The 25,953-nt window shown below is 40.9% G+C and overlaps 1 protein-coding gene across 1 annotated transcript in view; it reads left to right on the top strand.

Annotated features, from left to right (window-relative positions):
* Positions 1 to 315: 315 nt before the first annotated feature.
* slc22a16 (solute carrier family 22 member 16) overlaps positions 316 to 25,953 on the top strand; it is a 72,219-nt gene continuing 46,581 nt past the window's right edge. The window contains exons 1-2 of the mRNA XM_064924833.1: positions 316 to 407; positions 4,154 to 4,636. Coding sequence (XP_064780905.1) covers positions 364 to 407; positions 4,154 to 4,636 — 527 coding nt within the window. The 5' untranslated portion in view covers positions 316 to 363. The remainder of the gene's footprint in view (positions 408 to 4,153; positions 4,637 to 25,953) is intronic.

The raw sequence follows: 25,953 nt of genomic DNA, 5'->3' as shown, positions 1-25,953 counted from the left end.
GGAGTGCTAGAATGATGAATCACTGGATCTTCGAAAGCAGTGAATTGACAAGGTGTTAGGCCTAAGTGCTTATCCGACTGATCAAAGGAAACATCATGGCTAGGCCAAATGTGTAACATTTTATCCATATAGCAGTGATAAAAAAATATATATCATGGAGAAAAAAATATGAAATAAATCCCAGCCTACGGGGCTGTCAAATTCACCCTTGGCCACACTCTTGACCATAGTTGCGAAAAAAATGTTTCGTCTTAGCCGCACTGAGTGGAAATGTCCCCTATTCGCGCGCCCCTCCTACTCCGTGTTCAAGTGAAAGCCAACATTTACAAATTGTCAGTGGCGAGCCAGACCTGTCAACGAGTTATGAGCGTGGAGCGTATATTCGATGAGTTTGGACACTTCAAAAGGTAGGTTACCCGGAGCAATACACGTTTATTGCATTTAATCAGTATATCCTTACTATCGTAAACTATAAGAATGTGTCCTGTTCAGTCGACCACCCTCCATAGGAATATGATGACCGTATACCCTCTTGTAGTCAAGAGTTGTTGTTTTTTTAAATAGCTCTATGGGGATTATGGTTATATTTATGGTTAGCCTACATAGTAGCCCTAAATATGGCAGACCTTAAAGTAGATGTTTCTTTCTCTCTGCACACAAAATGAGGCGGCAGGGTAGCCTAGTGTTTAGAGTGTTGGACTAGTAACCGAAAGGTTGCAAGTTCAAATCCCCGAGCTGACAAGGTACAAATTTGTCGTTCTGCCCCCGAACAGGCAGTTAACCCACTGTTCCTAGGCCGTCATTGAAAATAAGAATTTGTTCTTAACTGACTTGCCCAGTTAAATAAAGGTAAAATATATATTAAAAAAATACAGCAGCTTTCTTCCTTCTTCAAGTGCATTGCATCATTGACGCGTTAATAACATTCTATAAACATTCTCTTTTAGAATATATATATTTTCATTCTCACTATGCAATTATAACACCTACTGTATAGTTAATGTTTGGATTTTTTTTGCATATGAAGAATATTTTTTTGTTAGGCTACTTTATAAGAACGCATGTATCAATTATGTTGGATAGTAACGGTTTCATTTCTTTGATGCATACTAAGACTTTTTTGTAATTTCAACGGGAAAACACTGTAAAATACGTGGTAAAATACATTAAATGTGTTTTACAGAATTATTGCTGTATATTGCAAGGCATTATGGGTAAAATGCTGACAAATATTGTTATTAACTGAAATTGAAAGCCTCCTGTAAAAATGACTCTAACGTACTGTATTGCTTTACAGTAATAGTTTATGCCTACTGTAGATTAAAATGTTCCGTTCCAGGCACCAACCTCATGCCGGGTGAAACGCATGAAGCAGACTATTTTAGTAAATATCTTCTTCAAAAGGCACTTGCACATCTGAGCTATCTTTGTGCAGGTGCATGGCAACAGTTAAACAAGATGCGAAAAAATAAGAAACCCTCACACTGTTCTTGCTAGTATCATTGCTCTTTATTAAGCTTTACGTATCGGCTACCTAAAGCGTAATAAAAGATACCTAAAATTTAATAAAGAGCATTGACACTAGCAAGAGCAGTGTGCGGCTTTCTTCTATTTTCTCAGTAAATATCTTCTTGAAAGGGCCGTGAAATGGAAGAATATTTTCAGCAGCTGCTGACTTCTCTCTATTGGATGCTCTCCTGCCCGTTTTGTGTTTAAGCGCCCATGAACCTCCTTACCCCGAATAGGTTTGTCCCTATCATAGATCTAGGATTGTACCCAATCCCAATTTTAATTTAAATCTCCATCTCTCTTTGTCCCTCTCTCCCAACACCCACACACACAGGCACACAATATGTATTGAAATCGTGTTGTCATTATGCTCTTCTTTGTTTTTAGAGTATTATAAAATAAAACAAACAGCTATGTACCATATAAATTATTTACAGTATATTGCCGTCAATTGCAACACACTCTGGGTGATTTCAGAGTAACTCGTCAATTATACCATAAATTCCAGGAAAATGTATTTACATTACTGTAAATAGGTACTGTATTTCAAATGGTACTATAATTACATCCCTCAGAATACAGTACACTACCGTATTTTCGGAGCACCAAATACCTTTTGATCACTAGTGGGTGCATGGTGTTGCTGTTTCTGGCCCATAAACATATTTTGTGTCGTGCCTTGTAAGAGGCTACATTTGTTGCACCGGTGAGTGAGAGTGCTGTACCAATTTAACTGATATGTGGTAGGAACATTTTATTAAAGCTGCAATATGTAACTTTTGGGAGACCTGACTAAATTCACAGTGAAATGGTGTTTATAGATCTGTCATTCTTATTGAAAGCAAGTCTAAGAAGCGGAAGATCTGTTCTGTGTGTGCTATTGCTATACTTCCCTGTTTTTACGTTTAGTTTTTGCCTCTTTCGCTTTCAGTTTTGTACACCAGCTTCAAATATCTGAAAATATATATATTTTTGATTATGCAAAATACATTTCCCAGTGGTTTAGATGGTACAATGATTCTCTACAATATATTTGCTTGATTTGTCACATAAACTAAAATTAGGTGAACTAATAGAATTTTAGCAACCAGGAAATGGCTGAGCGATTTCTGCATAGTGCATCTTTCAGGTCACTAAATTGAGAAGTTATAATAAATACCAAATATTCATATAATATATACATATACAGTTGAAGTCGGAAGTTTACATACACCTTAGCCAAAAACATTTAAACTCAGTTTTTCACAATTCCTGACACTTTATCCTGGTAAAAATTCCCTGTTAGGATCACAACTTTATTTTAAGAATGTGAAATGTCAGAATAATAGTAGAGAGAATTATTTATTTAATCTTTTATTCCTTTCATCACATTCCCAGTGGGTCAGAAGTTTACATACACTCAATTAGTGTTTGGTAGCATTGCCTTTAAATTGTTTAACTTGGGTCATACGTTTCGGGTAGCCTTCCACAAACTTCCCACAATAAGTTGAGTGAATTTTGGCCCTTTCCTCCTGACAGAGTGGGTGTAACTGAGTCAGGTTTGTAGGCCTCCTTGCTCGCAAACGCTTTTTCAGTTCTGCCCACACATTTTCTATAGGGTTGAGGTCACGGCTTTGTGATTGCCACTCCAATACCTTGACTTTGTTGTCCGTGAGCCATTTTGCCACAACTTCGGAAGTATGCTTGTGGTCATTGTCCATTTGGAAGACCCATTTGCAACCAAGCTTTAACTTCCTGACTGACGTCTTGAGATGTTGCTTAATATATGCACATAACTTTCCTCCCTCATGATGCCGTCTATTTTGTGAAGTGCACCAGTCCCAGCCTAGATCGGTTCTCAATTAGAGGCAGCTGTTTATCGTTGTCTCTGATTGGGAACCATATTTAGGCAGCCATCTTCTTTTGGGTATTTCGTGGGTTATTGTCTATGTCTAGTTGCCTGTGTCTGCACTTTTGTATGATAGCTTCACGTTCATTTTATTATTTTGTATAGTTTGTTTAGTGTCCGTCTTTATTAAAAGTATAATGTATTCACATCACGCTGCGCTTTGGTCTCCTCACTTCAACGAACGTGACACACGGGCCATAGCCCCATGTTACAGTGCTTGTTTACAGAAGACAGACAGAGGACATAGGCGGCCACCTGTGCTAATTAGCTATCTAGCATCCTCCGAACACCTGTGTGTAAGCGTAACTGGGGAGGGAGTGTAGTTTTGTCAGCTGGAGGCACACAGCATATGGATCTGTGCAAAACCCCTACATTATAAGTGTATATTTGATTTTAAATTTTTATTTGAACAATTCTTTCTCGCTGATATGAAAGATAAAGGTATATAAGCATATGTTTCAAAAAACGTTTTGCAAGCGATGATTATTGACATTTATGAATGTTAAAACAGCCTCAGAATTGTAGTTCACACTTGTAGTACACAAGCAATGCCCTGAAAACCCTTCTTATCCATAGGGTTAAGTATCCCTTCTGTAAAGCTAAATTACAGTATTTAACTGGCAACTCTGCTACCAGTATAATGCTGTACATTTACAGGGCAAAGTTTTACAATGCACGTTCCTCATGTTATCCTTTTATTGAACCCCCTATATTATACTCACCTCTCTCCCTCTTATCCTCCTCTCCGCCTCCTAGGTTCCAGGCATGTCTGTACTTTGCTGCTGTCTTCCAGGCCATAGCCTGTGGAATCCACTACCTGGCCTCCGTGTTCCTCGTAGAGAGGCCAAACTTTGTCTGTGCTCCGCCAGGTAACATCACTGACGTCCTGTATGGGAACCACACTGGTGCTTCCCTGGAGGAGGTGCTACCATTCTTCAAACCGGCGAACGGGCCCATGGTCGTCCGAACGGCTGTGGGCCAACAGTGGGAGCTTAGCACCTGCCAGCGCACTCAGCGGATGAACCCCACAGACTTTACCTACGAGCAGGTCGTCAATAGGACAACGGAAAAGTGTGACGGGAACTACCATTACGTGTACGACCACAGTGAGGTGTATCAGAGCATCGTGACAGACTGGGACCTGGTATGTGACAGGGAATGGCTGGCAAAGCTGTGTCAGCCCACGTTTATGATGGGGGTGCTGGTCGGAGCACTGGTGTTCGGGGACATCGCTGATAGGTAAGAGTAGCTCTCCCCACCTACTTAATCCCAAATATGGGGATCATGTCTGTCCCCTGCGGTGTCCCTGTGCCCTGGAGCACCTTGATAACTGGAAGGGTGTTGATGACAAAACATGGATGGCGTCATCAATGGTGTAGAGCAATTTGTTTTATGTGAGGGAGAGCAAAATAAATAAGTAAATGACATCATAAATTCCTCAATCAATTGGTATGCATTATAAAATATGCATACCAATTGCAACATCTGCCTATGCCCACACATATTGTCTCAAGAAAAATTCACATTTTTAATACCCTCAAACACCAAGTTAGGCATAGGCTACCAAATAGGCCATCATCACTGTCAATTGTGAATGATAATTATTCACGTTTCACCGGTGAAACGTCCAAATTGCATTTCCATACCAATCATTTGATTGATCTCATTCATGGGAATATGCATTCTTTGAATTACTGTTTCGTGAGAGAATTAGAGCAGATGGTGTAAACAGACTATTATCCTTTCTTGTCTTTTGTTTCAATCAAAGCATATATCCAGCCTAGTGGCACACTCTGTTGAGTTCTGATGAGAAAATATTCAACTATTCAGCTTCAGCTAGCCATCCTAAAATCTCATTAGAAATTAGTAGGTGTTTATGGCGTAACAGTAACATTATAGGCCTACTCTGCTATGGTATTATATTTGGTTCTGTTATGTAAATGCAAATGAATCATTATGTGATCTTGCGAGACATTGATTCTGCTTTGATTTAACTTTACTAAACAAGCACCATTGTGAGAAGTGATCATCTTCTATTTATTATAATAATAATAATAATAATACGTGACGAATAGGACTATTGGGCGTAGGCAACAGATCTTGATGAGATGTCATTTTAAACAATTGACGCGCCCTTCGTGGTGCTGAAAGGACAGCGCCAGGGTCATGCAATGATGTTAAAGAAGTTGAACCAACTTTTGGAGCTGAAGGACAGCTGGAGGAACAAGTTCAGGAACAAACAACAATAATTTGCAGTAGGCCTATAGCCTAATAGGCCTGCAACTACGTGGCATAGCAATTTGTAGGCTATAGTCTAATGTAAATATTGTCACACCCTGATCTGTTTCACCTGTCTTTGTGCTTGTCTCCACCCCCTCCAGGTGTCTCCCATCTTCACCATTATCCCCAGTGTATTTATACCTGTGCTCTCTGTTTGTTTGTTGCCAGTTTGTTTTGTTCGTCAAGCCTACCAGCAGTTTTCCACTTGTGCCCGTCTGTTTCTAGTTCCTGTTTTCCAAGTTTTGACCATTCTGCCGGCCCTGAGCCTACCTGCCCATTCTGCACCTTGTCACACCACACTATATTATTGACCTCTGCCTGTCCTGACCCTGAGACTGCCTGTCGTTCTGTACCTTTTGGACACTGATCTGGATTACTGACCTCCTCTTGCCCTTGACCTGTCGTTTTGCCGGCCTCTTGTACTAGTAATAAACTTTGACACTGTCGTGAACTTCCCTAAATGTAATAAATACAAATACATGCAGCTTAAAGTGAAACTTCACCACAAGACCCTATTTGGGGTGGTTTTCCAGTCTCCCTAATCATTATGAGCGATTAGGGAGAAGATATAGTTGTCCTTGTTCAGTAGAGCCATTGGACTTGTCTCAACGTTGTTCCTATCTGCCAGAACATTGCAGGATATCTACACTGAACAAATATATAAAACGCAACATGTAAAGTGTTGATCCCATGTTTCACGAGTTAAATAAAAGTTCCCAGAAATTGTCCATATGCACGAAAAAGCTAATTTCTCTCAAATCATTTTGTGCACAAATTTGTTTACGTCCCTGTTAGTGAGCATTTCTCCTTTGACAAGATAATCAATCCACCTAACAGGTGTGGCACATCAAGAAGATGATTGAACAGCATCATAATTGCACAGTTGCACCTTGTGCTGGGTTCAATAAAAGGCCACTCTAAAATGTGCAGCTTTGTCACAAACACAATGACACAGATGTCTCCAGTTTTGAGGGAGCATGCAATTGGCATGCTGACTGCAGGAATGTCCACCAGAGCCTCACAACCACAAACCATGTGTAACCACACCAGCCCAGAACCTCCACATGTGTCTTCTTCATCTGTGAGATGTTCTGAGACAGCTGATGAAACTGTAGGTTTACACAACCAATTTATGCACAAACTGTCAGAAAACGTCTTAGGGAAGCTCATATGGATGCTCGTCGTTCTCACCAGGGTCTTGACCTGACTGCATTTTGGTGTACCTACAAATGCTCACCTTCGATGGACACTGGCACGCTGGAGAAGTGTGCTCTTCACAGATGAATCGCAGTTTAAACTGTACCGGGCAGATGGCAGACAGTGTGTGTGGCGTCGTGTGGGTGAGCGGTTTGCTGATTTCAATGTTGTGAACAAAGTGCCCTATAGTGGCGGTTGGGTTATGGTATGGGCAGGCATAAGCTATGGACAACGATTAGCCATTTTAAATACAGAAATAAACACAGAAATACCATGACAAGATACTGACACCCATTGCCGTGGCATTCATCTGCCACAACCACCTCATGTTTCAGCATGGTAATGCATGGCTCCATGTCGCAAGGATCTGTACACAATTCCTGGAAGCTGAAAATGTCCCAGTTCTTCCATGGCCTGCGTACTCACCAGACATGTCACCCATTGAGCATGTTTTGGATCCTCTGGATCGACGTGTACGACAGCGTGTTCCAGTTCCCGCCAATATCCAGCAACTTCACACAGCTATTGAAGAGGAGTGGAACAACATTCCACAACTCTATGCGAAGATTCTGACTGGGTTTCTGACCAACGCCCCTACCTTTTTTTAAAGGTCTCTGTGACTAACAGATTCATGTCCCAGTTATGTGAAATCCAATCAAATCTTTGAAATTGTTGCATGTTGCATTTATATTTTTGTTCAGTGTAGGTTGACTCAATTTCTCTAATATTTTCATTTTCTTAACTCATTTTCGCTTTGTAAACACAACAGCCTTACGGGAGCCATACTTCCTTGTTCCCACCCTCAAAGGCTTTTCAAAACGGGGCCGGTACAAGTTTACAGGTTAAAAGGAGCTATTGTACCGTCTATAGATGACAATGTACCGTGCACTGTCTATTGAATGAATTGCCACAATGGCTGCGTCTGATGATTCCTCTTTTCAAGAAGAGCTCACACATCCACAGGGCAGTTCTCCACCTCATGAATTAGCTATTTATTGTAAAACAAACAGTACATAAGAAAAGAAACAGACAAATTGAATGTGCAACTATTCACCCCCCCCCTAAAGGTAATACTTTGTATAGCCACCTTTTGCAGCAATTACAGCTGCATGTCTCTTGAGGTATGTCTCTATAAGCTTGGCACATCTTGCCACTGGGATTTTTGCACATCCTTCAATGCAAAACTGGTCCAGCTCCTTCAAGTTGGTTGGGTTCCGCTGGTGTAGAGCAATCTTTAAGTCATACCACAGATTCTCAATTGGATTGAGGTCTGGGCTTTGACTAGGCCATTTCAAGACATTTAAATGTTTCCCCTTAAACCACTTGAGTGTTGCTTTAGCAGTGTGCTTAGGTTCATTGTCCTGCTGGAAGGTGAACCTCCTCCCAGTCTCAAATCGCTGGAAGACTGAAACAGGTTTCCCTCAAGAATTTCCCAGTATTTAGCGTTATCCATCATTCCTTCCATTCTGACCAGTTTCCCAGTCCCTGCCGATGGAAAAACATCCCCACAGCATGATGCTTCCACCACCATGCTTCACTGTGGGGATGATATGTGGGGTGTTTGGTTTGCGCCAGAAATAGCTTTTCCTTGATGGTCAAAAAGCTCAATTTTAGTCTCATCTTACCAGAGTACTTTTTACCCCCATATGTTTGGGGAGTCTCCCACATGTGGAGTGTACTGCTTAAAGTGGTCCTATGGACAGATACTCCAATCTCCACTGTGGAGCTTTGCAGCTCCTTCAGGGTTATCTTTGGTCTCTTTGTTGCTTCTCTGATTAATGCCCTCCTTGCCTAGTCCATGAGTTTTGGTGGGCTCTCTTGGCAGGTTTGTTGTGGTGCCATATTCTTTGCATTTTTTAATAATGGAGAGCTCCTTGCTCTTCATGGTGCCGCTTGCTTGGTGGTGCCCCTTGCTTCGTGGTGTTGCAGACGTGGGGGCCTTTCAGAACAGGTGTTTATACAGTGGGGAGAACAAGTATTTGATACACTGCCGATTTTGCAGGTTTTCCTACTTGCAAAGCATGTACAGGTCTATAATTTTTTATCATAGGTACACTTCAACTGTGAGAGACGGAATCTAAAACAAAAATCCAGAAAATCACATTGTATGATTTTTAAGTAATTTAAGTAATAGCAAGAAGAGCTCAAATAAGCAAAGAGAAACGACAGTCCACCATTACTTTAACCCAATAAGGAACATTTCAAGAACTTTCAAAGTTTCTGCAAGTGCAGTCGCAAAAAACATCAAGCGCTACGATGAAACTGTCTCTCATGAGGACCACCACAGGAAAGGAATAACCAGAGTTACCTCTGCTGTAGAGGACACGTTCATTAGAGTTACCAGACTCTATTGTTACCCAAATGAATGCTTCAAAGTTCAAGTAACAGACACATTTCAACATCAACTGTTCGGAGGAGACTGCGTGAATCAGGCCTTCATGGTCGAATTGCTCCAAAGAAATCACTACTAAAGGACACCTATAAGAAGAAGAGACTTGCTTGGGCCAAGAAACACGAGCAATGGACATTTAAACCGGTGGAAATCTGACCTTTGGGCTGATGAGTCCAAATTGGAGATTTTTGCTTCCAACCGCCATGTCTTTGTGAGATGCAGAGTAGGTGAACGGATGATCTCCGCATTTGTGGTTCCCGCCGTGAAGCATGGAGGAAGAGGTGTGATGGTGTGTGGGTGCTTTGCTGGTGACAGTTTCTGTGATTTATTTAAATTTGAGGCACACTTAACTAGTATGGCTACCACAGCATTCTGCAGCGATACGTCATCCCATCTGTTTTGCGCTTAGTGGGACTATCATTTGTTTTTTTAACAAGACAATGACCCAACACACCTCCAGGCTGTGTAAGGGCTATTTGACCAAGAAGGAGAGTGATGGAGTGCTGCATCAGATGTTCTGGCCTCCACAATCACCCGACCTCAACCCAATTGAGATGGTTTGGGATGAGTTGGACCACAGAGTGAAGGAAAAGCAGCCAACAAGTGCTCAGCATATGTGGGAACTCCTTCAAAACTTGGAAAAGCATTCCAGGGGAAGCTACGATTCACAAGGCACACCTGTTAATTGAAATGGAGTTCAGGTGATTACCTCATGATGCTGGTTGAAAGAATGCAAAGAGTATGCAAAGCTGTCATCAAGGCAAAGGGTGGCTACTTTGAAGAATCACTTTTTTGGTTACTACATCATTCCATATGTGTTATTTCTGAGTTTTGATGTTTTCACTATTATTCTACAATGTAGAAAATAGTCAAAATAAAGAAAAAACCTTGAACGAGTAGGTGTCCGAACTTTTCACTAGAGCAGCTGTGAAATTTCCCTTTAATATCATTGCACTGTTTGCGAGGATAGCTTTATTGTTAGTAGGTATTTCAGTGTATTGTGTAGCTCACTCACTGTATCACAAATGACATTTGATTAGCTTGAAGACAGTGTTACAATATACCATATTACAGAATACAAGACAACAGAAGTGAACTATCAATTCATCAAATTTATTTGCATGGATTTAACATGCTATCAAATCAATTGTCCAAGTAGTGAACATAAATCATTACCACATCTCAATAAACTATAGCCTAAATGCATTGTTACCTCCAACTTGGCCCAATTTACATTTCCAATTGCCCACCCTGACACACCAAGCTAGAACGGGCCCTGTGTCTCAACCAATTGCCATTGTAGCCTAAATATCCCATGCAGGACTATAGCAAATTCCAAAGAGGGTCAGGCTCCTTGGACTTTGCGATGGCCACTCTAGTTGTGTTGTCCTCAGCAGAACGGTGTCGCCGTAAACAAGTGGTCACATGTCATTCTGGGTTCCACAACACAAGAGAAGGGTCCGTGGAATTTTATGAACATCAAGGATTTTTTTATTTATTGGCCAAAGTGGTCAAGCCTTCAACGGGCCTCCACAGTGCACACACACAACCTATAATTTGTCATCATTCTTGCCACTGCCAGGGAAGAAACATCCATTTACCATCCATTTATTTAGAATGAATCAGAAATACTTTTACCAGCTCCGGCAGCACTGCACTGCACCCCTTCATCGTCATTTTACTTTTGGAGTTACTAACAATACTGTAACAGGCTGATTAGTAGACCGGGCACCCGCGTGCACCATCGCACACATGTTGATTTTGTCCATCCACACCAGACGCGATCAGGACAAGCAGTTTGAAATATCAAAACAAACTCTGAACTAACTATATTTATTTGGGGACTGGTCGAAATGCATTAAATATTCAATAGCAATTTAGCCAACTTGCTTGCTGTTACTAGCTGATTTGTCCTGGGATATGAATATTGGGTTGTTATTTTACCTGAAATGCATCTGTGGATTAATTGTCCTTTACTCTGACGACAATTAATCCACAGATAAAAGGGTAAACCTCGTTAGTTTCTAGTAATCGCTCCTCCTTCAGTCTTCTTCTTCTTTAGACTTTATATTGCGCTTGGCAACCAACTTTAAGGTGCATTACCACCGCCAACTGGACTGGAGTGTGGACCTCGGTTCATCTTTCAATCACACACGAGGGTATATGCTACTAAAAACCACTGAGGAGATGGGAGAGGTGGGACTTGCATCGCGTCAAACATCAAAAATAGAACCAAGTTTTATTTTAGAACAAAGTTCTATTTTAGCGCCTGGCTTCGCAGACACTTGTTGACGCGCGTGAGCAGTTTGGATGAAATTATTGAATAACGTGTACATTTATAGCATGTGTTCATTTATTTTGCAATGCTCAAGCCCGTAACGCAAACAGTGTGGTCAGAATGTAAGATACAACGGTCGGTCACTTGGTTGGACATTGTGTGTAATGCAGAAGGAGGGTACACTATCAGTGGCGTTGTGTAGTTTCGCAGGCCCCCCATGAGGTCTGAGCAAAGCACCCCCTTTTGCCATGGGGCAGAGATAAAAGTGTGTAGTTTTATAGCTAATCTCATGCTATGTTATACATTTTGCCTTGAGGCAGAGAGAAAATGTTGCTGTTTTTGAGCTATATATTTGTCTTAATATTGACACAATTTGAAATATATATCTTGATAGATCAAAGTATCAGCTGCCACACCATGTCAAGGAACAACCTAAGTTTGTAAAAAAAAAAACATAATAAATGCAACTAACTGGATTTATGTAAACTCTGTCAGACACCATAAAAGGCATTCCCTTTTTACAATTATTGTGCAACAAGTGTTTATTGGCCTTGATTGTTTAATTCTAACATTATATGTAATACAGATCTCCAAACCTATTTTGTTTTGTTTTATAGCACTATCAAATGCTCCAGGGCTAATTTCGTTAGCATTTTTACATGTTTTTCTAGATTTATGTTTCAAATATTTTTTATTAAACACACACAAGAATGGTGTATAGGTATACAAGACAGGTATACAATTCTTATCTAAACATAAAAGAGCATTCAGGAACAACAAGACCCAGAGCCCTGGGTGCAAAACAAATAATACAAAACACGACATACAAAACAAGGACACGTAGAAAGAAAGAGGGAAGATGTCCCCCCTACCCCCCCCCCTCCCAACTGCTTGGGTGGCAGGGCCAGCACACACGCTGCCGAAAGGTAGATTAAAATATTACAATTGAGAGTGCGTTAATAAGTACAAATTCACCACGCCGACTCGTCCAAGTAAGAGAGGAAAGGCTGCCAGATTTGATCAAATGTTGATAATTTATTGTTCAGAATATATCTAATTCTTTCTAAGTGTACAGTGTTTGCCAATTCGCTGAGCCATAATTTGGTAGAGGGCGCTTCCCTCCTTTTCCAAAACAACAAGATAAGTTTTTTTGCCGAAATGAGACCGTACGAGATTAGTTGTTTTTGGGGGTTGGTTAATCCGTTTAGGGACTCAGATACTCCCAGGATTATCAGAAGCGGGTCTGGATCTATTGAAGTCTCCAAAACTTCAGAGAGGATCCCAAAAATTCCACACCAATAACCATGCAAGCGAGAGCATAGGGCAAAGCAGTGGAGTAGTGTACCCTGCGCAGCCTGACATTTATCACATGTAGGGGATGTATCAGGAAATATCCTATGCAGTTTAGTTTTGGAATAGTGTAATCTGTGTAATACTTTGAATTGTATGAGACGATGTCTGGAATTAATGGAGCATGTGTGGATATACTCCAAGCTCTCTTCCCAGTCTGCCACAGAAATTTCAGTCCCTAGTTCTTCCTCCCATTTTGCCTTGATGGCATCTGTAGAAGGTGTGCTAACAGATTGAAAAGCATCATATAGACGCAATATCAGTTTATCTGAGGTGGGGCATATTTTTATGCATATTTTTATGTCAAACATGGAAGGTTTAGCATTCCCAAATGTTGGGAGGTGTTTTCTGACGTAGTCTCTAATTTGTAGGTATCTGAAAAAATTACTGCTGGGAAGATTATAAGTTTCCCTTAGCAACTCAAAGGAAGCAAAGGTCCCTTCTATGTATAAATCTCCTATGGTACTTATCCCCAGCTCTCCCCATCGCTCAAAGGTGTTATCAAGGTTAGAAGGGGCAAAGGAGGGATTCCTGGTGACAGGGAGCATGAATGACATTGGTCTAAGCTCAAAGTGGACTTTAATTTGCTTCCAGATTCGGAATGTGCTATGTATAATAGGATTGTTACAATAAAGTGACATCTCCAGATTGACAGGCGACAAAATCACAGCGCCAATAGAGAAGGGGTGACACTCCTCACGCTCCATAGTAAGCCAGCTGGATGCCGGAAGTGCGTCATCCAGCAGAAACGTAACAGTGCGTAGGTTAGCGGCCCAGTAATAAAATATAAAATTTGGGAGAGACAATCCTCCTTCCATCTTGGATTTACAGTGGTGTTTTTTACCTATCCTGTGTGTTTTATAATCCCAGATGAAAGGATTGATAATTGAGTCCAGTTGTTTATGAAAGGATTTAGGTATGAATACTGGGATGTTCTGATATAGGTAGAGCAGTTGTGGGAGGAAGAACATTTTAACGGCATGAATTCTTCCGAGCAGAGAAATTGGGAGAGTTCTCCAAAATAGTATGTTTGCTTTGAGTTTTTGTATCAGAGAGGGGAAATTCTCTTTAAATAGTAAGGAGTATTGTTTGGTAACTACAATTCCTAGGTAGGTACATTTTTCTGAAGATAACTTAAATGGGAGATGTTCTAGCCAGGAGGTGTTTTGCGACCGTATGGGCATTAATTCACTCTTGTTCCAATTTATTCTGTATCCCGAGAAGGTACCAAACAAATTGATCACATCAAGAATAGCTGGGATACTAGCCTGGGGTTCTGTTACATAGAGGAGGATGTCATCTGCGTATGGGGAAATCTTATTTAGAGTATCTTTAGTATTATAGCCGTGTATTGCTTCATGAGGTCTAATCGTCTGAGTGAGTGGTTCGATAATTAGGGCGAAGAGCATAGGCGACAGCGCACAACCCTGCCATGTCCCCCTGTTAAGGTTAAATCGGGGCGACAATGATTGGTTAGTGAGTATTCTGGCACAGGGGTTCCTATATAAAAGCTGGATCCAATTTATGAACTCATCTCCAATATTACATTTCTGTAGGACCTTGAATAGATAGGGCCACTCAACTTGGTCAAAGGCCTTTTCGGCGTCAAGAGATATGACGGCAAGGTCCACGTTGGGTAACCTCTGAGAATACATAATATTGAAGAGGCGCCTGAGTTTGAAGAATGAGTTTCTGTTAGGGATAAAGCCGGTCTGATCCGAATGGACCAATTTGCCAATTAAAGTGCTAAGCCTGTTAGCCAGAGTTTTTGCTAAAATCTTTTGGTCTGTATTAAGGAGAGATATTGGTCTGTATGACCCTACCTCTTCTGGATCTTTACCCTTCTTATGTATAACTGTAATGAACGCTTCGTCCAAAGTAGAAGGGAGAGCTCCATCCTCATTGGCCTGAACCAACATTTTGTGCAGGTAGGGAGAGAGCATGTTGCTGAATGTTTTATAGAATTCACCAGGGTATCGATCTGGGCCCGGGGTCTTGCCACTCTTTAGAGATTTAATTGTTTCTCAAATTTCATCAAGAGATATTTCCTTATTCAGGAAGTTAGAATCTTCCTGTTTTTAAAAAATAATATTTTTTACCTTTATTTTACTAGGCAAGTCAGTTAAGAACAGATTTGTATCTTGTCAGCTTGGGGGTTTGAACTTGCAACCTTCTGATTACTAGTCCAACGCTCTAACCACTAGGCTACGCTGCCACCCCTGGATCAGGGCAGAAAGATTACAGTCCTCCAAAAATGTTTACAATTAAGTGGTTAAAATCCGCTTTAGATGTATATAGAGTCTCATAAAACTGCCTGAATCTGTCATTGATGTCTTTAGGGGAAGAGAGTAATTCCCCAGATGCAGATTTAACTTTGTGAATCATTCGGTCACTCACATTTTTTCGAAGTTGTCTGACGAGTAATTTGTGTGGTTTGTCACCAAACTCAAAATATTTTTGCTTGGCATAGAGAAAAGATTTAGCAATTTTAGCTAAGAGAATCTGATTATATTCAAATTTTAAAGAGGTATTTTTGTATGTTTCTCCATAGATGGGTGGCTAGCATTCTCCCTATCCAGTAAGTGAATTTGTCCCTCCAGTTCTTTCAGTTTTCCTCTGTTTTGCCTACTCCTGGCAGCCTGAAAGGAGATGATACAGCCTCTCAGATAAGCCTTCAGTGTTTCCCACAATAATGCTGGGGAGGTCTCTGTGTTGTCGTTGGTATCAAAGAAAAATGTAATTTGGTCTTTAAGATATTCACAGAATGTTGGTTCTGTGAGGAGCTGAGGATTCAACCTCCAGACCCTCTCGTTTGGTACAATGTCACCCAATCTCAGGGAGAAGGTGAGTGGACTGTGGTCCAAGATTATAATATCATGATACCTCACATTACAGGTATAGGGGAGTAGTCTAGCATCCAACAAAAAGTAGTCAATTCAAGTGTAAACATTGTGAACATGAGAGTAAAAGGAGTATTCCCTACCCATAGGGTTAGCGATCCTCATATATCAAATGAGTTAGAATTTTTTATGTAGGTATTCAAGAATTCGCTTGAATAGGAGGTAGTGGTTCGCCAGGTAGAGGATCTATCAAATACTGGTCTAGCACATAGTTAAAGTCCCCTCCAATGACCAGGTGAGTATGGGAGATATCTGGAATCAGGGCAAGGACTCTTTTGAAAAAAGAGGGGTTATCAATGTTTGGCCCGTAGATATTTAGTAGAGTTACTGAGGTAGAGTGGATTTCTCCTATTATTACGATCACATACCGACCCTCTTTATCCGCAAGGGTGGTTTTATGTAGAAAGGGAATTCCTTTCCGTACCAGAATCGCTGTGCCTCTTGTTTTGGCAGAGAAGTTAGAGTGATACACCCACCCACCTACACTTCAGTCTGCTATGAGATTTATTCTTCAGATGGGTTTCTTGCAAAAATATAATATCAGATGAGAGTGCTTTCAGGTGGGCTAGGACCTTGCCCCTCTTAATTGGTTCGTTTAAAACCTCTTGATGCTATGGGGGCGCTATTTCATTTTTGGATAAAAAGACGTGCCCGTTTTAAGCGCAATATTTTGTCACAAAAAGATGCTCGACTACGCATATAATTGATAGCTTTGGAAAGAAAACACTCTGACATTTCCAGAACTGCAAAGATATTCTCTGTGGGTGCCCTAGAACGGGAGCTACAGGCAAAACCAAGATGAAACGGCATCCAGGAAACCAGCAGGATTTTTGAGGCTCCGTTTTCCATTGTCTCCTTATATGGCTGTGAATGCGAGAGGAATGAGCCTGCCCTTTCTGTCGTTTCCCCAAGGTGTCTGCAGCATTGTGACGTATTTGTAGGCATATCATTGGAAAATTGACCATAAGAGACTACATTTTCCAGGTGTCCGCCCGGTGTCCTCCGTCGAAATTGGTGCGTCTTTTTCAGCTGCTGCTATTTTTCCATGCGATTCTGAGGGGAAAGCAAGCTTCCACGAACTGCATATCAATGAAGAGATATGTGAAAAAACACCTTGAGGATTGATTCCAAACAACGTTTGCCATGTTTCGGTCGATATTATGGAGTTAATTCGGAAAAAGTTTGACGTTTTGGTGACTGAATTTTCGGTTCGTTTCGGTAGCCAAATGTGATGTACAAAACGGAGCAATTTCTCCTACACAAAGATTCTTTCAGGAAAAACTGAACATTTGCTATGTAACTGAGAGTCTCCTCATTGAAAACATCCAAAGCTCTTCAAAGGTACGATGGTTATCTGGTTTTTGTGTAAATGTTGCGTGCTAAATGCTACTCAAAATGATAAGCTAGCTTAGCATACTCTTACACAAATTAGTGAATTGCTATGGTTCAAAAGCATATTTTGAAAATCTGAGATGACAGTGTTGTTAAGAAAAGGCTAAGCTTGAGAGCAGGAGCATTATTTTCATTTTATTTGCGATTTTCAGAAATCGTTAACGTTGCGTTATGCTAATGAGCCTGAGGCTTTATTCACGATCCCGGATCCGGGATGGGGAGTATCAAGAGGTTTTAAACCCTTGACATTCCAGGAAGTGAATGTAAGCCCCGCCCTCCTCTCGTTTGTAGTTCCTATGGTGGCCTGCATACCATGTAACTTGATAAAAAGTTAAGAAAGTGCACCAAACCATCACGCTCAGCATATGTAGCACCTACACCCGAGCAGTATCCAACCCACCCCTCCCACCCTGCAAGCACCTTTACTTCCCACCCTGTTCCCCTAATTTCCCCAACACTTTACCCCCCCCCATCAAACCATATTTAACAGGCATGCACAAACAGGAGAAAAAAAGGAAAAATAAAAATAATAAACACATTGTCTGGCCGATGCCAAAAAAGCACGGCGCGACCTCGAACAAGAGGTAAAACAAAAATAAAATCCCAACTATACGTTCACCTCTCACTATCCTAGAACTGCTACTAACATGAACTGAGGAGGCTCCCGCGAATAAAGTGTTCAGTTGGCATCTAATAAACCTAAACAGAATAAGTTGCAACTTAAAAACATATTGCACATTTAAGCATCATCCTGGGTCAATCCCAGAGATAAGCAAGATATAACCTCAAGATTATATGGCTCAGCACTGCCGGTCAAAAAATAAACCATCCGCAACCGACATAGTCAGCCGTACCTTTACATACTGTGGGTCAGGAGATCGGAACAAGGATTTGCTAAATTAAACGTTCCCCGCATTAATTTTTTTTTTAAAATAAATAAATACATATATATACACACATGCATACACACACACACACACACACACAAACAAAAACGAATTGTATATAAAAATATATACTTAAAGAATATGTATATACATCCATATGCACATATACACATACAAACATTCATACCCCAGTATAACAATCTACACTGATTTTAAAATATACACATACATAATCCTAAAATGCTAAGAGAAAATAGTAATAAAGTACAAATAGTAATTATATGTACCCACACCTACACAGCCATAAGCACTAAAGAGGGCTGGTGGGGCTCTAGTCGGGAGAGCGGCCCACGGCTAGACAAAGGCAGAACGGCACAAAACATCAACTTGCTAACCAGGTGTCTGCATCTGCCCCTTCCCAACCATCACCCCCCAGTCCCCTGCAAGCAATAAATAAATGGTTGTAACGGTTTTCTTCATGTGAAGGAGAGTTGGACCAAAATGCGGCGTGGCTATTTAGATTCATGTTTAATAAAACATATAAACACAAACACTACAAAACAAGAAACGTAACGTGAAAACCGAAACAGCCTAAACTGGTGCAAACTAACACAGGAACAAGGACAATCACCCACGACACACTCAAAGAATATGGCTGCCTAAATATGGTTCCCAATCAGAGACAACGATAAACACCTGCCTCTGATTGAGAACCACTTCAGACAGCCATAGACTAAGCTAGAAAACCCCACTAAGCTACAATCCCAATACCTGTGAAAAACCCCAAGACAAAAACACACCACATACCAAAACCCATGTCACACCCTGGCCTGACCAAATAAAGATAGAAAACAGAAAATACTAAGACCAGGGCGTGACAATGGTATGGTAGAAAGAATAATGTAAGGATTGTAAAATAAATAACAAAACAAAAGTGGGGGAATATAAGTATATAAGTATATCCATCCGGAGGTGTCAGTGATCAAACCTGGAAGTAAAAATATGCATCGCTCTGAGCACAGCCGGGATGAAAGTGAATTTAACGTTAAATGAGAGCTCTGACCGCCATCCATTGGTTGGCTCAGCATCTTACATGTTCGGTAGCCCTTGTTGAGCCCGTTTAATACGGTTTCACCCAATATGGTATAGTATGGATTCGAGTCCACGAGCAGGCCCTAACACGCAATGACAAGGCACTCTAACCTGTACGGGGGATTGGAGTATATCCCCGGATAACCTTCTCTGCATCCAAAACCGAGGAGAGCCAAATATTCTCACCCGAAGGCGGGGTAATTCTTAGTCTTGCAGGGAAGAGTAAGTCTGGGCGAAGATGGAGTTTGTAGAGTTTGGTCATGACATCTCTGTAGTCGGCGCGATGCTTTGCCACACCGGGCGCATAATCCTCATATACACGGAATGGATGCCCTTTATGTGACAGGATGCCCATCATTCGAGCTTTACGCAGGATAAGATCCTTGGTCTTGAAACTGTGACAACAGATGATTACTGGGCAAGGATGTTGGCCCGGTCCAGGCACTGGGACAAGGGAGCGATGTGCATGGTCCAGGTGGGGATCCGAATCCAAAACATCCGATCCCATTGCATCCTTCAATAGCTTGGCGAAGAAGTCGGTGGGGCGAGAGCCCGCCTCTACCCCCCCTGCCAGACCAACAACGCAAAGGTTATTACGTCTGGATCGGCCCTCCAGGTCCACCACTTTCACAGAAAGCCTCTGCACACTATCCTGCAATGACGTGCATAGCTTCTCTAACTCGTCGATCCTACCAGCGTTGAATTCAGAAGCTTTCTCAAGGTCCACAATACTCTGGCCATGCGAAGCGACCGTTCAAATGATGCTCTCGATTTTGGTGTCCAGTTCAGCAATAGTGGCCTTAAGATCCTCATATATATAGCAACACGTAGCTCCCCCGGGTAAGTTCTGTAAGTGTCACGTTGTTGCAGGTGCCTCCCGCCATGTCTGTCTCGTTGTTTAGTGGGGAGTAGGCCTCCGCTGTGTATTTATTGTCCTTTGGTCGCTTATTACTCAGCATTTTCATATAAAAAGTTACAATCTTGTATTAGAAAGAAACGTTTGTTGTAAAAAGTGCCATAAAGTAGGTTAAATTTCGCAAAAAAGTTGCAGGAGCCTCTCACGCACAGCCATTCACTCCAACATGCTAGCTCCGCCCTCCCTTTTTCTAGTTTTAGAACATAAAACAACATTTATATAGCAAACATTATCCATTAGGTCTAGCACAGCAAATACTTCAATTATTTAAGCATACAGTGCCTTCAGAAAGTATTCAAACCCCTTGACTTTTTCCACATTTTGTTACTTTACAGCCTTATTCTAAAATGGATAAAATAAATAATTTCAACAGAAATCTACACACAATACCCCATAATGACAAAGTGAAAACCGTTTTTTAGAAAGGTTTAGAAATGTATGAATAAATAAAAAAACACATCAGTATTCAGACTCTTTGCTATGAGACTTGAAATTGAGCTCATATGCATCCTGTTTCCATTGATTATCCTTGAGATGGTTCTACAACTTGATTGGAGTCCACCTGTGGTAAATTCTATTGATTTGACATTATTTGGAAAGGCACACACATGTCTATATAAGGTCACACAGACGACAGTGCATCTCAGAGCAAAAACCAAGCCATGAGATCAAAGGAATTGTCTGTTGAGCTCCGAGACAGGATTGTGTTGAAGCACATATCTGGGGAAGGGTGCCAAAACATTTCTGCAGCATTGAAGGTCCCCAAGAACACAGTGGCCTCCATCATTCTTAAATGGCAGAAGTTTGGAACCACCAGGACTCTTCCTAGAGCTGGCTGGCCGCCCGGCCAAACTGGGCAATCTGGGGAGAAGGGCCTTGGTCCGGGAGGTGACAAAGAACCCAATGGTCACTCTGACAGAGCTCTAGAGTTCCTTTGTGGAGATGGGAGAACCTTCCAGAAGGACAACTATCTCTGTAGCATCCACCAATCGAAGCCTTTATGGTAGAGTGGCCAGACGGAAGCCACTCCAAAGTAAAAGGCACATGACAGCCCGCTTGGAGTTTGCCAAAGGTTAACTATAAAGACTCTCAGACCATGAGAAACAAGATTATTTGGTCTGATGAAACCAATAGTTAACTCTTTGGCCTAAATGCCAAGCGTCACTTCAAGGACTTTGGCGGTCACAAAATTTAGCCAGCCGGGGGAAATAACTGTCGGTCTCACGGTAATTGACCGTTAATTAACATTTAGCATCTCCTGGCTTCCATACAAGCTGCTGATGCAGACCTTTGGAACATATACATTTTAAAAAGTCTAGGAAATCCATGTAGTATAGCCTGCACCTTCACAATAAATCCATGATTTATGTTAGACAGGTCTAAAGAGGCATGATATAAAGAAAATGTGGTCTATGTAAGAAGAACAGAATAGCATCCTCTGAGTTGTCCTTATGTTAGGCCCTGATACAGTATGGCTGTGGACTGCACTAGTTCATTTAGCAGACAAGATTTGCTTAGAATTCCGTGGCAATATTTTAAATCATGAAGAATACAATTGAACAAAGTTGAATAAAATAGAAAGGATATTTTTCCCAAAACGAATTGAGTGAGTGCGCATGGCTATTCAGTGTTGAGCGGTTAACAAATAAATAGGTCCTCCTATATGCTTAATTTAACTCATTCACAATTTGACAAGCACTTGATAATGCCTAGAATTTCACTGCGGCATCCCCTTTTGTGTGGCCGTAATGCACTCTAAACAAATCCATGCCTTTTGCGTCCAGTGGCCGTTATGCCCTTCTCCCTGAGTGCTTCTCGTTAGGCCAACTCAAGTAGTAGGCCTAACGAACAGCCAAAGCACTAGCCTAATTCAATCTACTATCCTCCATAGTACAAAAGTCAGCCTATTCTACTGTGTGAGAAATAAATATTCCCAACATGGTCTGGGACAGTTGTGGGATGCCAAATTAATACAACCACTTTAAGCTAAACAGATCAGAATGTTTAGCTTAAAATGTTGATACACTATTAGGCTATTTCTTCACAATATAAGCGCAGCAATGCACACATGGTAGTAGGCTATAAGCACTAATATTCCATTAGCGGAAAACACCATTATCAAAAGTAACCGCAAATGCAATTATGCATGTAATGCTTTTATTAAAAAGGTGCATTTTTATGCTGAAAATAATCTTCCCCAAACTTGAAACTCACTTACCACCTATGTATGCCAGTTAGGCTCTACACCCATTGTAAAGCGTATTGGTGTGCTTAATTTTATGAAGTTATTTGGCCAATTCAGTTGTGAAATGTAGGCCTATGGGCTATGCTACGTCAGGTGTGCGACTGTGATTCGAAAAAGTTGCCAAAAAAAGGCATTGTTTCTTATGCTGGGCATCATTCACAAGTGATAATATATAATTCACAAGTGATAGGTTAATATTGTCACCCATCAGACTATTCTTGATTTAATCTTGTCTTTACATACAGTGCCTTGCGAAAGTATTCGGCCCCCTTGAACTTTGCGACCTTTTGCCACATTTCAGGGTTCAAACATAAAGATATAAAACTGTATTTTTTTGTGAAGAATCAACAACAAGTGGGACACAATCATGAAGTGGAACGACATTTATTGGATATTTCAAACTTTTTTAACAAATCAAAAACTGAAAAATTGGGCGTGCAAAATTATTCAGCCCCTTTACTTTCAGTGCAGCAAACTCTCTCCAGAAGTTCAGTGAGGATCTCTAAATGATCCAATGTTGACCTAGATGACTAATGATGATAAATACAATCCACCTGTGTGTAATCAAGTCTCCGTATAAATGCATTGATATCAGAGTCATTAGTGCTGAGTACCAGGCAGTTAGTACATTTGGTAGGCTTCTAATGACCATGAGCAGCATCAGAGCTGGGAGAAGCTTAAATACCGTAATTAAACAATCATGTGGAATTTGACTACCTTCATGACTCGTGACCACCGGTTTGGAGGTAATATGGTCACCGCAATAGCCCTAGTCATGCCTGGAGGACACAGTCATATCTGGCACCATCCCTACGGTGAAGCATGGTGGTGGCAGCATCACAGCTGTGCAGCAAAATAGCTGTGCGGCAACGCTCCTCATACAACCTGACAGAGCTTGAGAGGATCTGCACAGAAGAATGTGAGAAACACCCTAAATACAGGCATGCTAAGCTTGTAGCGTCATACACCCAAGATGACATAAGGCTGTAATCGCTGCCAAAGTACTGAGTAAAGGATCTGAATACTTATGTAAATGTTATATTTCCGGTTATGCTTAATAAATTAGCAAAAATTTATAAAAATATAAAAATGTTTTTGCTTTGTCATTATGGGGTATAGTGTGTACATTGATGAGGGAAAAATATATGTATACATTTTAGAATAAGGCTGTAACCTAACAACATGTGGAAGAGGTCAAGGGTCTGAATACTTTCCGAAGGCACTGTATTTTGCAGAAGAGTGATTACATATTTTTTGAGAATATTGAAAAATGGTCTTAAGGGTTAGCCATCAGATACTTAGTTGACAAGCCACTGACAGAGTTGACAATAGATACTCAAAACAGACATTTTTGCCCCTAAAAATAAAAGTTCAATAGAAACATTTATAAAATATAGACAATTATTAATTTGAAAATCCCTAATAAAAACAACCATTCTATCAGATCTTTCAGCGCTCTGTCAGTTGATGTTTTATGATGTTGAAAAATCTTGCATTTTTCTTCTTTATTCAAATGATATACACAGTAACAATTTAGTTTTTCTTCAGTTGCTTTAGGACTCCAAAACCTAATTAAATGTAACATACTTGAACCAAAATTAATATTCTATTTTAAATTATCAGGCAGTGTAAAGATTTTCGTCTGGAGAAGGAGAAGAGGACTAAAACGCAGCGTGGTAAGTGTTCGTCATATTTAAAAAAAAAAACGGAACACTACACAAAATGAAAACGAAACAGTTCTGTCCGGAAAACACAGACACAGAAAACGATCACCCGCAACCAAAATGGGCAAAACAGGCTACCTAAGTATGATTCTCAATCAGAGACAACGATCGACAGCTGCCTCTGATTGAGAACCATACCAAGCCTAACACAGAAATACAACATAGAAAAAAGAACATAGACTAACCACCCCAACTCACGCCCTGACCAAACTAACACAAAGACATAAAAAAGGAACTAAGGTCAGAATGTGACAGGCAGATAGTTGACAGTTTATGGTTGTGACCATGGTGATTCCAATATTGTTTGTTAAAATCTTTCAAAAGTAGAGAATTTACAGACCATGAGGAATGTTGTTGCATTAATGAATTAATGAATAAGTCCTTATGGTATCCCTGACCCTGGTCACTCCTGATTCATTTAGGATTTTAGACAAATCTGATGGAATCAACCAAATTACCGGACATCTTTAAGGAATCAACATTTTGAGAGAAATATTATTTTAAGTCTTAGAGGCCTATTGCAAGAAACTACATACAATAATTTTTCACGACCCTACCAGGCCGCACTGCTTCTTCTAACTGCTCGCTTAACCAGGAAGCCAGCCACACCAATGTGTTGGAGGAAACACTGTACAACTGGTGCAAAACCCTCCCCTAACCCAGACGATGCTGCGCCGCCTGTCTCCAAGTCTGAAATTAATAATATTGAAAGTACTTTGAAAATGCCCAAAACAAAATGTTTTCCCTCATAAAATTCCCTTAAATTACATTTAAAGCTTAAATAATGCAACAAAATCCATTAATTTCAACTATAAACAAACTTTCCCTGCCGGACAAGAAGCATGAGATGGAGTGAGCGGTGATGAGTGAGGGGAAGAGGGATAAATGGATGAGATGGAGGTCAGCTGCAAGCCACAATTCTACAATCTAATCTAGATGCCCTCAATCTCACAAAGGATCATGGAACCTACCAGGTACAACGCTAAATATGTAAACACGGGCACCCTCATAGATATCATCCTGAACATCCTGCCCTCTAAATACACCTCTGCTGTCTTCAACCAGGATTTCAGTGACCACTGCCTCATTGCCTGCATCCGTAATGGGTCCACGGTCAAACGACCACCCCTCATCACTGTCAAACGCTCCCTAAAACACTTCAATGAGCAGGCCTTTCTAATCGACCTTGGCCAGGTATCCTGGAAGGATATTGACCTCATTCCGCCAGTAGAGGATGCCTGATTATTCTTTAAAAGTGCTTTCCTCACCATCTTAAATAAACATGCCCCATTCAAAAAATGTAGAACTAAGAACAGATATGGCCCTTGGTTCACTCCAGACTTGTCTGCCTTTGACCAGCACAAAAACATCCTGTGGCGTTCTGCATTAGCATCGAATATCTGTAACGGCGTTCTTTTGTTGTTGAAGGAGAGTCGGACCGAAATGCAGCGTGTAAGTTACTCATGTTTATTATGTGAAGACAAAACGAACGAACTATACACGAATAACTATAAATACAAAAAACAACAAACAGAACGAAACCTAATACAGCCTGACTGGTGCAACCTACACAGAGACAGGAACAATCACCCACGAAATACAAGGCGAAAAACAGGCTACCTAAATACGGTTCCCAATCAGCGACAACGAGAAGCACCTGACTCTGATTGAGAACCGCCTCAGGCAGCCAACCTAATTAACACACACACACACCCCTAATCAACTACCAACCCAAACACTACAAACCCCAATACGGAAATACAATACATAATAACCCCATGTCACACCCTGGTCTGACTAACTAATAAACTAAAACACACAATACTAAGACCAAGGCGTGACAATATCCCCCACGATATGCAACTTTTCAGGGAAGTTAGGAATCAGGCAGTTAGGAAATCAA

This window comes from Oncorhynchus masou, chromosome 19 (assembly GCF_036934945.1).
Source record: "Oncorhynchus masou masou isolate Uvic2021 chromosome 19, UVic_Omas_1.1, whole genome shotgun sequence".
In the NCBI taxonomy this organism is placed as follows: domain Eukaryota; kingdom Metazoa; phylum Chordata; class Actinopteri; order Salmoniformes; family Salmonidae; genus Oncorhynchus; species Oncorhynchus masou.
The sequence above is the reverse complement of the archived record's forward strand: the minus strand, read 5'-3'. Positions and strand labels throughout refer to the sequence as shown.